The sequence below is a fragment of the Liolophura sinensis genome, chromosome 1, assembly GCF_032854445.1.
Source record: "Liolophura sinensis isolate JHLJ2023 chromosome 1, CUHK_Ljap_v2, whole genome shotgun sequence".
NCBI lineage: Eukaryota > Metazoa > Mollusca > Polyplacophora > Chitonida > Chitonidae > Liolophura > Liolophura sinensis.
Window position 1 is genome coordinate 5,102,355 of NC_088295.1, and position 15,177 is coordinate 5,117,531.

The 15,177-nt window shown below is 39.8% G+C and overlaps 1 protein-coding gene across 1 annotated transcript; it reads right to left on the reverse strand.

The window, feature by feature from the left end:
- Positions 1–39: 39 nt before the first annotated feature.
- On the reverse strand, positions 40–13,208 carry LOC135461916 (prosaposin-like). The gene is made up of 14 exons (XM_064739200.1): positions 13,182–13,208; positions 12,916–12,987; positions 10,813–10,878; positions 10,341–10,400; positions 7,717–7,776; positions 6,242–6,349; positions 5,554–5,613; positions 5,294–5,353; positions 4,813–4,920; positions 4,556–4,645; positions 4,134–4,196; positions 3,390–3,449; positions 2,881–3,087; positions 40–394 (listed from the first exon to the last, which is right to left on the reverse strand). The coding sequence occupies exons 1-14, from the start codon at positions 13,206–13,208 to the stop codon at positions 275–277; spliced, it is 1,161 nt and encodes a 386-aa protein (XP_064595270.1). The 3' UTR covers positions 40–274.
- Between the last annotated feature and the right edge of the window lie 1,969 nt (positions 13,209–15,177).

Here is a 15,177-nt window from a genome sequence, read left to right on the forward strand (position 1 = left end):
AGTAATGTTTCCTCAGTTTCCAGCATCTCTCCAAGAAGTTTCAAGAGAGCGACTTACCTGAGTTTTTAAGTGTCAGGTAAGAAGTTGCAAATCTTGTCCAACAGATCCATGATATCCTGTTCAGTGGCATTGTCCTTCAGCAGGCTGTCAATGTACTGAACAACCAGCTTACAGGACCTCACAGGCTCCATCTTTGATTGGGCTGAGTTTTGCCTGCTGAACCACCTGCCTGCTGCAGAAACCCAGAGTCCTGCACACTTGAGAAGGGTCCAGGTCAGCCACTAGCAGCGCGATCACCGCAGAGGCATACTGAATCCACAAATGACTTGCATTCAACCCTGATCGTGTCAGGCAGACGGGCACACACTGCATCCAGGGCACGGGTCACTTCCTCCTGCCCAAAGTCAGGGTATAATCATATTTAAACACAGGTAAATGTAAGGTAGAGCAAGCATGAACCTGGTTAATTTACATACACCTCGATATACATCAGATCAATGGCTTTTCATCGATATGGTGATACTTCAGATTTGGTAGACGCCCTTGTTCAAGTAATCAGACAGTACACTCACGCACCCAACATTCTTGCGTTCCCATTTCACATAGCCAGTTTGGGCTTCACCCTAATAATGTCATCCACATGTAACACTAAATGAGCACATCAAACTGGGAAAATATTTACTGCCAATTTTATTCCTTGGTAGATCAATTTCAACCAAGTTTGAGCAAACAACTCGAAACATTTTGTTTTGTAAAGAAGATTAAAGTGTTTATCCCAAATGGCTTTCTGAAACATGTCCCAGAGCTTAGTTCGCAGGCTGAGGGCCTTACAGGCAATACATCACAAAAATACAGAGATCCATTACTCTTTAACGGTACACCTATCATAAAGAATAAAAGTCCATAACCAGACCAAATTTCAGTTCAACATCCACAATGAACACTTCAAATAGCATTCACTCAATACAGTCTAGTTAACTAGGGATCAATTGCTGACCCCACACAGGTGGCTGAGCACTGGTAGGCCTATGCACTGACTGTGGGAAGTGGAGGACAGAAAATTTGGTTCTTTGTTAGAATAGTTTAAAAGCTTTTTGAAAGGACTAACATGAAACTGAAGTAAAATACCGGATCTGCGTGATTTTTTTCGCCAAGTGCAATCTTTTTTAAAGTCGTGATTAACGAGTGAGCCAATATGGACATATGTAATGGATCACCACGACTGCTTAAAACTAATTAATTTTTTATCTACCGTAAAAAGTTAAAAGATGGACAAATAACTTGTTGTCTTACGTAAAAGGTTTTCCTTGTTGTGGGAGTCATTTGGCAGGGAAAAATTCTGCCACTCAGTGATTTTGAAAACCAAAAATGAAACTCTGACGCTGTGCCACAGTAACAACAATGCGCTATTACAATATGAATTTCATGTACAGAAGTAGTAAAAAATAAAAACATGATATAGGACAAGTTTTGTCTATATGACAACTGAGAATTTGTAGTTTTCGCAAAATCATGTAGCGCTCTCATGGCAAACGCATGGAGGAAAAAAAAAAAAAGATGCGTTCGAGTGCTATGCTCACGGAAAAAGAAAAAATGATTTCCTATTTGCACCAATACACTTTATTCGAGTTTCGGCTTACCAGGCACAGTGTACCTTAAATATATTCTTGTCTGACTGTTACTATAAAATGCCTTCCTCAAATTCATTCCACTCTGTTAATTTATGCTTAATAATGCATGATTTATGCCAACACTTAGATGAATTCAGACATCTGGCATCAAATTTTGTTTGTGAACTTGAGTAACAGTTGAGGCAATATGTATGTGAGCAGCTTATATGTGTATCAAAAAAGTGATTACAAATTGTTTTTTTTTTTTTGGTTGGACAGTAATGTTTTGGTATTTACTATACTTGTGTGAAAAAATATCACTAGTGTCTAATAAGCAGTAACATCACAGCGGATTATTATAGACTTAATCTGCGATTAGACCACTGTCTTAATCCCAGGCTTAATTAAAATATTCGGAAGTGTCATGGAGAACTCCAGGCAGGTTTAGCATCCAGCAATGGCACTATGCCAAAATTGAAGAACAATAGGCATGTTGTATTGGTATTTGGAGTAGGCTAAGTAAATAATACAAGTGTTAAACTTTAAATGAAACACTGAAAAGTTTTGAAAATTGTAAACAATAGGAATAAATTAATCTCTCAAAACTGGCTGCTGGAGCTGGATTCGCCGTTTCTGTGTAGATCACTCTCCTGTACAACTCCCAGGGTGGCCATTTGGTCAGCAACTGAGCATGTCGGTATAGGCAATCAACGATGTAGGCTAAATCTTGAAAACTTTGTTAACACACCAGTTAGATTAAAAACAAATTCACCAGCCATTTCTCCTAGGCCAGAAGCTCGCACTAATGCACATGCTTTATTCATAAGTCGCGTTGGCTTGTGAAATTTATGCAAAGATTCAGCCTGTTTACTATAAAATATCTGTTGCATGGTTCTATATGGCAAAATATAAATGTATATCAAAATTAGTGTACAGACCGTCAACACCATTCAATGACTTTGATCGCTTATTTTACTCCCTTAAGTTCATTAGGTTAGATACTGCAATAACTTTCTTCTTTTAATAGTATATGCTCAAATAGCTGAAACACACGGACAGCACCTTTGCTTGCAAACAAGGCTATGTCTGTAGACGGAACTACCTTCACACCTTCCGTCGATAGTCCTGCCCTCTCAGCAGGTCTATGACCCAGCCCAGTAGAGAATTTGTTACGTGTCTGTGGAGCGTTATTCAGAATCTTGGAGCGTAACATGAGCGCTAAATAACTGACATTCAGCCTGAGCTGTACTGTAACTCCTTTCAAACTCACCCTGGTGGAGTTCTCCATTAGCAAAGAATCCAGCTCTTTGAGCACGAACTCGCACAGCAAACACTCAGTTGAGGCGCGGACTTTCTTCAGAGGTTTACGAATACTGACGGCAAGTTTGGGTGTGGCCACACTGACAGCTGTGATGCGTCGGTGCGGTCGCTGAACAGCAGGGCACAGGTGTAGAGCCTTACATGCCACATTAGGATCCTGAGGAGAAATATGGAACAGTCTTAGGGTAGTACTATCATATTATGCAAACATCACAAGATCCCATTTTAGCTCAGGTCTTGTCCGATTCCCTGGAATCTACTGGAAAGTCATCAGTCCAATCACTACAGCGCTTAATCAAGGGAGATAAGTGTTACACTATAAATTGTCAAACTGTCTAGTTGTCCATGTGTTTTTAATTTTATCTTGGCTACATAAATCAACTGAACAATTAAAGTGAGCCATTAAACTGACAAACAGAAAACAAGAAAATGAGAAAAGAAGCACTGAAGACAGCTCACCAGTTCATTTGCAAGATACTCAAAGACCAAGGGGGCATAATCATGAATCAACTGCTCGCACTGAAACAGAAGAAAAATCAGCTATGTTATTAATATATGTCAGTACAGATGAAGATGAATAAGAACCTACCCAGCATCACTTAGTGCATTATTAGTTATATCACTCAAGGAGAGGATGCATATGTCCCCTTTAACACTGCACAAACTTATTGGTGTTTGTCCCAGTTGTATGGCTGCAAGCTTGGTTTTTTTTACTTGTATACTTTTGGAATAAACAAATGATAGGCAGCAACTTTCATATGGTTGACACGCTGAACAAGACGATGAACTGGGGGGATATGTTTACTTCAGCCTTCATCTGGCAAAACAAAGTGGGGTGAACAAGAATACTGACTTCAGAGTATATGCTGACCTCAGCCTTCATCTGTTCAACCCCCTTTGGCCAGACGAAGATTGAGGTAAGCATATCACCTTTAGTTATAATTTACCTCAGCCTTCATCTGGCCAAACAAAGGGGATAAACAACGTGACTGACTTGGGGGATATGCTTACCTTAGCCTTCATCTAGCCAAAGAAAGGGGATACACCAGATGACTGACTTTGGGGATATGCTTACCTCAGCCTTCATCTGGCCAAACAAAGGGGGATACACCAGATGACTGACTTGGGGATATGCTTACCTCAGCCTTCATCTAGCCAAAGAAAGGGGATACACAAGATGACTGACTTGGGGGATATGCTTACCTCAGTCTTCATCTGGCCAAACAAAGGACAGATGTTCTGTATCAGCAGGTTCTCCACTTCAATCTGAAATGAAGAGCGGTCACAAAAATCATCAACAGTTAAATCTCAAGAAAAAAGAAAACAACAACAAAAACAAACCCCCAATATTGAGAAATAGCTTGCTTACAAGATTATGCCACACACTATCAAGTCAAGGAGCCAGAAACCAGAGGCAGAACTGAAACACATGATCTAAAGATTTAAGATTGAAGTCCTCAACATTAAACACCTGATGAAGTTGTGGGATGTTCTGCAGCAACCTGCACATGGCAGCCAGTTTCCCCCCGTTTTCTCCCTCCATAATCCTGGCCGCCGTCGTATAAGTGAAATATTCTTGAGTACAGTGTAAAACAATCAAATAAATAAATAAATCAAACAAATACCTGGGTCTTGGCGTCCCGGTCCAATGCCTGTATCTCCGTCATCACAGTTTTGCAAATATTACATTCCTCTGGGCCATTAATGTCATTTGTCTGTAGAAAGGGAGTTAAATCACGTTAGCAGAGCATAATTCTACAATGGAAATGCTCGCCATAGTGTAAATAGAAGACAAGCTTTGACAAACCCAGTTCTGAGAGAAATTTCCATACAAAGCAGCAGAAAACATGGGACCTACCATGTATATTAGTGTACAACTTACCATGGGAATGTGTTTAACCAGCTCTAGGAATTTCAGCCGGAACTCCATAGCATCTTTGACGTTCCCAGATTTGCACAATCCAAGGATACGGCATATCACACCTGGATTCTGTCAGAAACAAATGGACAACAAAGTTTGGATAACACAATTATATCTACCTGGAAAGCAGGGTGAGGTGACCTCTGGACTACAGTTAATTCAATAGAGATCACAAGAAGGGTACACAAATTGAGGTCATAAATGTGCAACACACATTATAGAATGTGGCACCATTTTATAATGCTATGAGCAAATAGGGTTCTTTTCTAGGAATTCTTCCTCATCCTAATTCTTCTGTATGTCTGCCTGTCTTAGACTGAAAATACACGTCTCACCATGTACTGTATGAATATCCATTAAGACCAAAATTACATTACAAAAATCAGTACCTGTAAGTCAACATAATCCAGAACAATTCTGACACACAGTGGACGTTACTTACAAATTCTGAAGACAGCATATCCAGGAACAACGGAACATACTGAGCTACCAACTTCTTGCACTGAAATGACAAGAATAAGGGGATAGTTCTCATTGGACAAGAACTCAACCAATCAAGCCATTTCTCCATAAAACACACCATGGTCAAATTTGTTTTGAAAGCCATAGTTAAACAATTACATCTTGGCAAACTGTTATGTCCACACAACATAAAGGGATTTTCTGTATACATATAAGTAAAAATGGCTGATCCAAGCTTACCATATCTTCCAGTGGCCCCATATGAGCACACAGGACGTCCAGATTCTCCTCAATCTGAGCCTGAATTTACAATACAGTCACACAGCTGGATTAATAACATAATAGTCACACTGTAATCGCATTAACAATACATTTATAATCATTCCATATCTACATGTGGCTAAAGCTCATCTCACTGTAGCCAATCAGCGCCCTGACTGTTGGCAGGTGGCTCTATTCTCGCTCTTTCTAGTTCATCTGTCGTTTACATCAGGATGGTCTCCCAGGACATATGTTCCTGTCTGTGCAAAGTTTTTACTATGTGCACCGCTGATCCCTTCAAACCAACATCTGACATTTATCATTAAGAGTGAACCATTCTTGAGTATGATGAACATCAATATAAATAAAATCAATACACTTTACATTACATATCTAAATTCTAACGCAGTGCCCCTATGTGTAGAACAGCATTATGGTCAAAGTCAAATCAAAATGTTCTTGTGACTTATTCCACTGCAATTTTCATTGTCTTGGGTAAGTGAACATTTAATCTTGGAAAAAGTCTTGGAACAATGGAACTACAAACTTATCAGCTGTAATATTAACATGAGACATTCTTTTCTTTCCAGAAAACATTTACTGAGCATTACACTGATGCATGTGATTAATATCCCCCTAGTCTACTTGGGAAGACACATAACCTTACCACAGTCTGGTTCTCATTGAGAATGGTCTCCACATCCTTTATAAACTTGGTACAGTCGGCGCACAGGTCAGGTTGGGAAGATGTGGTTGTGATTGGAGGTTGTGATTCCTGATTGGGAGAGGAAGACTGAGGTTAGGCTGGAGGGAGGAGCCTGGAGAGCCCAGGGAGAGGGTGAAGCCATAAAGTCATGTACACTTCATGATCTACATTAACAAGTATCTTCCAATTCAATATTTGTTTATTTATTTAATTGTCTCTTAATGCCATCAATGTAGGAATGTCTGGATAGGACCTGCTGTACATGTACTCCTTACAAGATCCATCTGAAGTTTGGACATTATCAATAAACACGGAATGCCACTGAAAATAAATGAACATGTCTACTTACAACAACAAGGATACTATCAAATACTCATGCAAAACTATCACTATCAATACATTTTTTTTTTCAATACACTTTCACAGTTTTTCATACATGTATAGTTTACATTCTATAAAGTTTTCACAAATTTACATTCAGAACACAAGAAGGCTGGTGCTTTGGAACAAGACTTATGCACCACAAATCACACAAAACTACCGCCGTTGTCATTACAGGTGACTGGGACAACATGCTTGTCCCACAAAGAAATATACAGACAGTTAACTTTATGACTCAATATGTAAACACCACATGTACTATAATTCGACATCAAATATGAGTCAAGTACAACATGTACAGACTAGGACAGGATAAAACGTTGTCATCGTCACAGAAAAAAACACACAAGAAGCAATAAGGAAGGTGATACAGAAGCATACATATATTCACACTATAGAAGAGGTGGTATTGTGCTAAATCAGGGAAACAGCTACACAGTGCAGACAGGTGAGTGTGTAAGGACTGTGGATAAATCAGGGAAACAACTACACACTGCACACAGGTGGGTGGGTTACAGGGAAACAGCTACACACTGCAGACAGGTGGGTGTGTTACAGGGAAACAGCTACACACTGCACACAGGTGGGTGGGTTACAGGGAAACAGCTACACACTGCACACAGGTGGGTGGGTAAGGTTTGTGGATAAATCAGGGAAACAGCTACACACTGCAGACAGGTGGGTGTGTGACAGGGAAACAGCTACACACTGCACACAGGTGGGTGGGTTAGAGGGAAACAGCTACACACTGCAGACAGGTGGGTGGGTAAGGTTTGTGGATACATCAGGGAAACAGCTACACACTGCAGACAGGTGGGTAGGTTAGGTTTGTGGATAAAGTTACTAGTTCCAGACCAGCATTTATCACCAACGGACAATTCATTTAAGGGACACTGAAAGTTCTAAACGCACCAATTAGTGCTTATCCTGTGTCTCAAAATCTGTCAATACCAGCTGTGGCATGTGATTACCCTACAAAGTAATGAGGTTGGGGGATAATCCATGTGAATGTAATGATCAATGTAGATACAAAGACCTAGAGTTTGTCATCTTACCGGGTCTTTGGTGAGCTCAGCAGTACACATCCCTATAGCTGCACACACGGCTTTGGGGTCCTATCACAACACAGAAACACAATCATGTGATCAGTTCACATTTGCACACAACCTACATGTAAGCTCACCGATTCCAAATCTATATAAACGGACAAGCCAGCTATGTAAATGATCAGGACACAACACATGATTATAAATTGGACATCTGTTAAGATTTACCATTTACTTACTTTATTGCATTTGGCACTTGGTGCTGAATGTCCTACAAACTAAATTAGGCAGCACCTAGAGAAAAACACCATACCTTGCCACCTGACTTTTAGGTGGAGCTACAGTTTAAGCCAATGTACGCCTACCTGGACTATACAAAAATGAAAGCCCCATGTAAAATGCCATATCTTCTATTCTGTCAAATTGCAGATTTCATTTAACTCATTTTATAAGACTCTCCTCCAAGGTGTATCATGAAATGCAATACCTGCAGTAAATTTAATAAATTGTACTATTACATAAACTTCCACCCAAAACATGAACAGTATCAAGCCAAACATATTTCAATTAGCTGTACCACACCCAGTCACCACTCAATAATCAACGTGCCAGATCCTTATGGGAAAATCGGAAACTTCTTTTACTGTGAGATACCAGGAGTTCCGCTCGCGCTCACCATTGTCGCCAATTGCAAATACATCTGTGAGTTACCAGGAGTTCCGCTCACCATTGTCGCCAATTGCAAATACAACTGTGAGTTACCAGGAGTTCCGCTTGCGCTCACCACTGTCGCCAATTGCAAATACAACTGAGTTACCAGGAGTTCCGCTCGCGCTCACCACTGTCGCCAATTGCAAATACAACTGTGCATTACCAGGAGTTCCGCTCACGCTCACGACTGTCGCCAATTGCAAATACAACTGTGAGTTACCAGGAGTTCCGCTCGCACTCACCATTGTCGCCAATTGCAAATACAACTGTGAGTTACCAGGAGTTCTGCAATAGTCAATTGGCGCTCACCACTGTCGCCGATTGCAAATACAACTGTGAGTTACCAGGAGTTCCGCTCGCGCTCACCATTGTCGCAAATGCAAATACAACTGTGAGTTACCAGGAGTTCTGCTCGCGCTCACCACTGTCGCCAATTGCAAATACAACTGTGAGTTACCAGTAGTTCTGCTCGCGCTCACCATTGTCGCCAATTGCAAATACATCTGTGAGTTACCAGGAGTTCCGCTCGCGCTCACCATTGTCGCCAATTGCAAATACATCTGTGAGTTACCAGGAGTTCCGCTTGCGCTCACCATTGTCGCCAATTGCAAATACAACTGTGAGTTACCAGGAGTTCCGCTTGCGCTCACCACTGTCGCCAATTGCAAATACATCTATGAGTTACCAGGAGTTCCGCTCGCGCTCACCATTGTCGCCAATTGCAAATACAACTTTGGATTGACCATAAAATCAGGAAAATGCCGAAAGTTTTTGGCGACAAAATTATTTACTGGCTATTGAAGTGATGGAAATGGCGACAGTGTGAAGACTCGTTATGCACATGGCCATTTGTTTTTTGTTCTCTTTCCACACGGGAATAACAGGTTGGTGAACGTAATCACAGTTTTGTATAAACCACCTGCGTTTATTTTATTTTATTTTATTCTTTTAAGCAAGCATCACATCAGTTTTTTTAAATTTTTTAAAAAAACAAATGGCAGCAGAGCTTCCACAGGTGCACGTCACTGTTGCAAATTTAAGAACAATTTTTGGAAATGGTGATAAAATTCGAAATGTTTTCGGTGATGAATTTATTTATCTAAGAAAATGTACAAACATTATACACAAAGTACCTGGCAAAGTTTTCCTAGTACTTTTCATGCATGAGAGTTTTGGGTCGTTTTATGCGTATTTTCACCATTTTTCTGATGAAAACAATCCATTTACTTTTATTTCAAACGCCTTCATTTCAGCGAAACAACAACAACATAGTCACGGTGATTGTAATTAACAGAAATCTATAAAGAGGGTTCAGCATTCTTGGAAGTTGACTTACATTAGATAATGCTTGAAAATCATTTTTGTTAAGTAATGAACGAGAATCATGGCATTTTTGGGGCCGCCTTTCATAGCCAAATTGAAAGAAAAAAATTAAATTAAAAAAAACACAACTATTAAGGGAGATAAATATAGGTAGTGTTAGAAATGTAAATGAAGTTGAAAAATTCCACCCTTGAACTAAATTTATGAATTAAACTTTTCTGAGAGGAAATTTTATTAGGACCCTACACAGATTAATTGAAAAAAAATTTGATTGTTTTAAAAAAAAACACTCTGCTATTATTTTGAGGGCAATTGTTCTAAATGTGGCATGGGATAAACTCTAGATATAGCTGGAAGAGATCAAACTAATTTTAGCAGCTATACCAAGGCAGATAAAAACGAATTACAGATGGACACCACTAAGAGTCATAGATACTTCTCCCATTCAATCAGCTGAAGACCACAAAGATTAAGTAAAGGCCACTAAGAAAGTATAGATATAGAAAAAATGTATTTGTTACAAAAACTGGTGAGTAGCTAAAAAAAAAAAAAAAATACTGACCCAGAGGAAGCCCTGAGTTAGAACAGTAAGAACTTACGAGTTCACTGGAGAGAAGCTGTAAAATCTCTGGTAAATACTCCTTCACCATGTCGTCACACTGGAACATACAACCACATCAGTACATGCACTTTACTGTCAGTTAGCAAAAAAGGACACATAAACATATACATTATTATGTCTCAAAGGCTTGGTTTGCTTTAAAGTCATTAAGAAAACATACTGTGGACTTCAGATCCGGGAAGTTTGATTTAACAAGGGTGGTATAAAATGCACATGTGTATATGTGATAACCTACTATGGCAGATGTCTCTGCTTCTCTTTGGTAATCTGGAACATCGTCTTCACCAATATTCACTATCCCTGTATCGGTGTTACAAACCCAATGAGAGGAGTAGTATTGAGTAAAATATAGATGTAAATCCAGTAACTTGATCTGGGCTAAATATTACAGAAGCAGGTTCTACTATGTCATGCAGAAGATTTACAACCTCTGGACCAAACTTTCTCACCTCTTTCTTCAGTTTCTCATCAGGCAAGAGGGCGCAGCCTTTCTCAAGGAACTCTGTCAACTGTGCCTGGAATGGGGAAGGTAAAAACACAATATACCACATGTTCTCCTCAATTACCTTGTCAAGGGTAACAACATGCTGAGTGGTGCTTGAGTGGTAACTGACCCACTGCTACATCTGGTCTATTGTGTGGTAACTGACTCACTGCTTCATCTAGTCTACTGACTGGTAACTGACTCACTGTTGCATCTAGTCTATTAAGTGGTAAATGACTCACTGCTACATCTAGTCTATTAAGTGGTAATTGACTCACTGCTACAGCTAGTCTATTAAGTGGTAACTGACTCACTGCTACATCTAGTCTATTAAGTGGTAACTGACTCACTGCTACATCTAGTCTATTAAGTGGTAACTGACTCACTGCTACATCTAGTCTATTAAGTGGTAATTGACTCACTGCTACATCTAGTCTATTAAGTGGTAACTGACTCACTGCTACATCTAGTCTATTAAGTGGTAATTGACTCACTGCTACATCTAGTCTATTAAGTGGTAACTGACTCACTGCTACATCTAGTCTATTAAGTGGTAACTGATTCACTGCTACATCTAGTCTATTAAGTGGTAACTGACTCACTGCTACATCTAGTCTATTAAGTGGTAACTGACTCACTTCTACAGCTAGTCTATTAAGCCTATTAACCTACACTCACTACTACATGCAGACTATTAACCTTATCTCACTCATCACTATTCACATGTAACCTATTAACCTTCACTCACTCATCACCATATGTAGTCTATTAACCTTCACTCACTGCTACATGTAGACTATTAACCTTATCTCACTCATCACTATTCACATGTAACCTATTAACCTTCACTCACTCATCACCATATGTAGTCTATTAACCTTCACTCACTGCTACATGTAGACTATTAACCTTCTCTCACTCATCACTATACACAAGTAACCTATTAACCTTCGCTCACTCAGCACCATATGTAGCCTTCACTCACTACTACATGTAACCTACTAACCTTCACTCAACATTACACGTAACCTATTAACCTTCACTCATCACTTCACGTTACCTATTAACCTTCACTCAACACTGCACGTAACCTATTAACCTTCACTCATTACACGTAACCTATTAACCTTCACTCATCCCTACACATGACCTATTAACCTTCACTCATCACTACACATAACCTATTAACCTTCACTCATCACCACACATAACCTATTAACCCTCACTCACAACTACATGTACCCTATTAACCTTCACACATCTGTATATGTACCCTATTAACCTTCACTCACCACTACATATAGATGTTATTAAAGTGTAACCTTCAATAACTCACTACTACATCTAGTCCACAAGGTTTATCAAAAATCCCAGACTACATGTGTTGCTTCACATCTACCTGGGCTGAAGTAAAATCAGATTCATGTAATCATGTCACTAGAATTTGTGAACTGAGTGCTGTGATATCAAATGTGTTAAATTTTATTGTGATTTTTGTGCTTTTTTAAGCCCTGCTATTCCACAACTGGAACGCAACAAAGAGCCACAATGCTGTATGATTCCTAAAAATAATTTCACGGTATGCTTTCAAAAGTTAAAAAGAAACCAACAACAATCTCTAGCTACTGGACTACACTATCATATGTAAAGCAGCGTTTTAAACTGGATGATATTACTACTGAAAAAAAGATGTTTTCTAAAAATGGTATGCATGAGTCACAAAATAAGACATGTATTACATGTACAGGTGTAAATATAGTCTTCTGATCAGGTGACTGAACGAAGTGTTAAGGCCTTATAGTTACAAAGAATCCCACTTTCTATCCCCAGCTGGGATAACAGAGGGTACAAAGGTGGACCTAGCAACTGACCACGTAGACTACGAGGTTATCACCCACTGGGGAAGCGTGTTACTAGGCCAGTAGCAAATCATTGCTTTTAATCCCGTACTCACGATGTCTCCTTTCCTAACCTGCCAGTGTTACCTGTACAGGTGTGACACTTAACAACGCTATCTTGTCCACTGCTTCTAGCACGGATCAGCAGGTTATCCACATAGGATAATCACCTTTGTAGCATTGTCCTTGAGGAATTTACGAGCCTCAGTCACAGCAAACACACAGATCTCACATTTGGGGTCCTGTAACAGGAAAAAGGCAAAGATTACAGCTAGGCAACTCTTAAACATGAACCCAACATCTGAAAGCCAAACTTATTAAAGGAAGCACTCATTGGAGAGCTTCCTGGTACAACATGTACAAGGTATCCTGACATGTTCAAGCACACGGGAGTGAACTGAAATGAAACAGGAAACAATACAGCTCACATACATACCTTCACACTTGAATTCGACAAATACATGTAACTATCAGTTCAGGTATCTTAAACAATTCTTGTTCAAATCCATGTCATCTTGAGATGAACATTAGGCCTATATTTTCTACTCAGAAATACAACTTAGGAGAGAAATTCTGGGGCAACTTTCACAAAACTTTGTAAGTGACATATCTCGTAACTTCTTGTCAAGATTATGTTGCCATAAGGCGACGTCATCTAGCAGAAAAGTTACGAAGATTGATTCACAATGTTTTGTGAAAGTGGCCACGGTTGTCTTTATAAGAAAAATTTAAAATACAAGAGAAAACAGAGAAATGAGATAGCAGGAACATGCATCCACTTGAGGACTCCTCTAATATACCTCTTTGACTGGCACTATGTTGTATTTCCACACAGCCGTGATGCAGTGCTGCATGGCACCACACTCCCGGGCATGTTTGACATGACTGCACCAGTAGCTTGGTCCAAAGGTGCATTTGTTAGATCCTAGTAAGGCTGGCGAGGCACTGGCTGCAACAGACAAAACAGACAGGTTTTACTATTTATTTACTTGTCAACTGGTGTTTACATTATAACAGTTTTGGATGTAGGAAATGATGATTTTCATGTGAACACACTTGCAAGATACATCATGAATTTACCACAGGGTTTCCAAAGGTCTACCAGTACATGCCTGACAACTTCAAATGACAAGTTAGGAAATAAATCTAAATGTTTGAGCTCTTCAAGCAATCATTTATCAAAACAAATATATTCCTTTGTGTTCCTTCAATTTTAAAAATTTTTTAGTTTTTAGTCATGTGCAGGAATACAGAAAACCAGACATGGCAGTCATAAATGTCCTGGTCAATGTGAAGGAAGGCACATCTATTACCAGTGGTAGTCACTGAGGATATACCAGCACTGTAGTAGTAAAAGGAGAGACCATACCTTTTAATATTTATGACATATAGTGTGAATATGAAACTTCCTGAGATGCAAATTATCTGTAACATGACAAAATATGGTAACTATGGATAGATTGTTTCACATCCTAGTGTGTCTGTGATTCACTGATGTCCACAGAAACGCAAAATGAAACTGAAACAAAAACTGCAGTCCATTACAGGTTGTTCAGGTAGGGCCTACATATTCACTCCAGTGTGCTACAGTCCATTACAGGTTGTTCAGGTAGGGCCTACATATTCATTCCAGTGTGCTACAGTCCATTACAGGTTGTATAGGTAGGGCCTACATATTCACTCCAGTGTGCTACAGTCCATTACAGGTTGTTCAGGTAGGGCCTACATATTCATTCCAGTGTGCTACAGTCCATTACAGGTTGTATAGGTAGGGCCTACATATTCACTCCAGTGTGCTACAGTCCATTACAGGTTGTTCAGGTAGGGCCTACATATTCATTCCAGTGTGCTACAGTCCATTACAGGTTGTATAGGTAGGGCCTACATATTCACTCCAGTGTGCTACAGTCCATTACAGGTTGTTCAGGTAGGGCCTACATATTCATTCCAGTGTGCTACAGTCCATTACAGGTTGTATAGGTAGGGCCTACATATTCACTCCAGTGTGCTACAGTCCATTACAGGTTGTATAGGTAGGGCCTACATATTCCCTCCAGTGTGCTACAGTGCATTACAGGTTGTATAGGTAGGGCCTACATATTCACTCCAGTGTGCTACAGTGCCTTACAGGTTGTATAGGTAGGGCCTACATATTCACTCCAGTGTGCTACAGTGCATTACAGGTTGTATAGGTAGGGCCTACATATTCCCCCCAGTGTGCTACAGTCCATTACAGGTTGTATAGGTAGGGCCTACATATTCACTCCAGTGTGCTACATGTATTCACATACTTAGATGGGTAGGCTGGGAGTTACCATCACTATAATTGACAATCAGTGAAAACAACAAGAAAGCACTAACTATTCATCAGTCCTACGTACAGCTTCAAATGCTGTAGAAGTTGGGTTACTGATGAAGTTGGGTTACTGATG

Excerpts from the sequence above, each read along its gene's own strand:
- LOC135461916 (XM_064739200.1), bottom strand. The coding sequence starts at position 13,208 with ATGTATTTGTCGAATTCAAGTGTGAAG. Across the intron at positions 6,350-7,716 it reads CTGAGCTCACCAAAGACCCG|GAATCACAACCTCCAATCAC; the intron begins GTAAGATGACAA and ends TCTCCCAATCAG. Across the intron at positions 4,921-5,293 it reads ATATGCTGTCTTCAGAATTT|AATCCAGGTGTGATATGCCG; the intron begins GTAAGTAACGTC and ends TGTTTCTGACAG.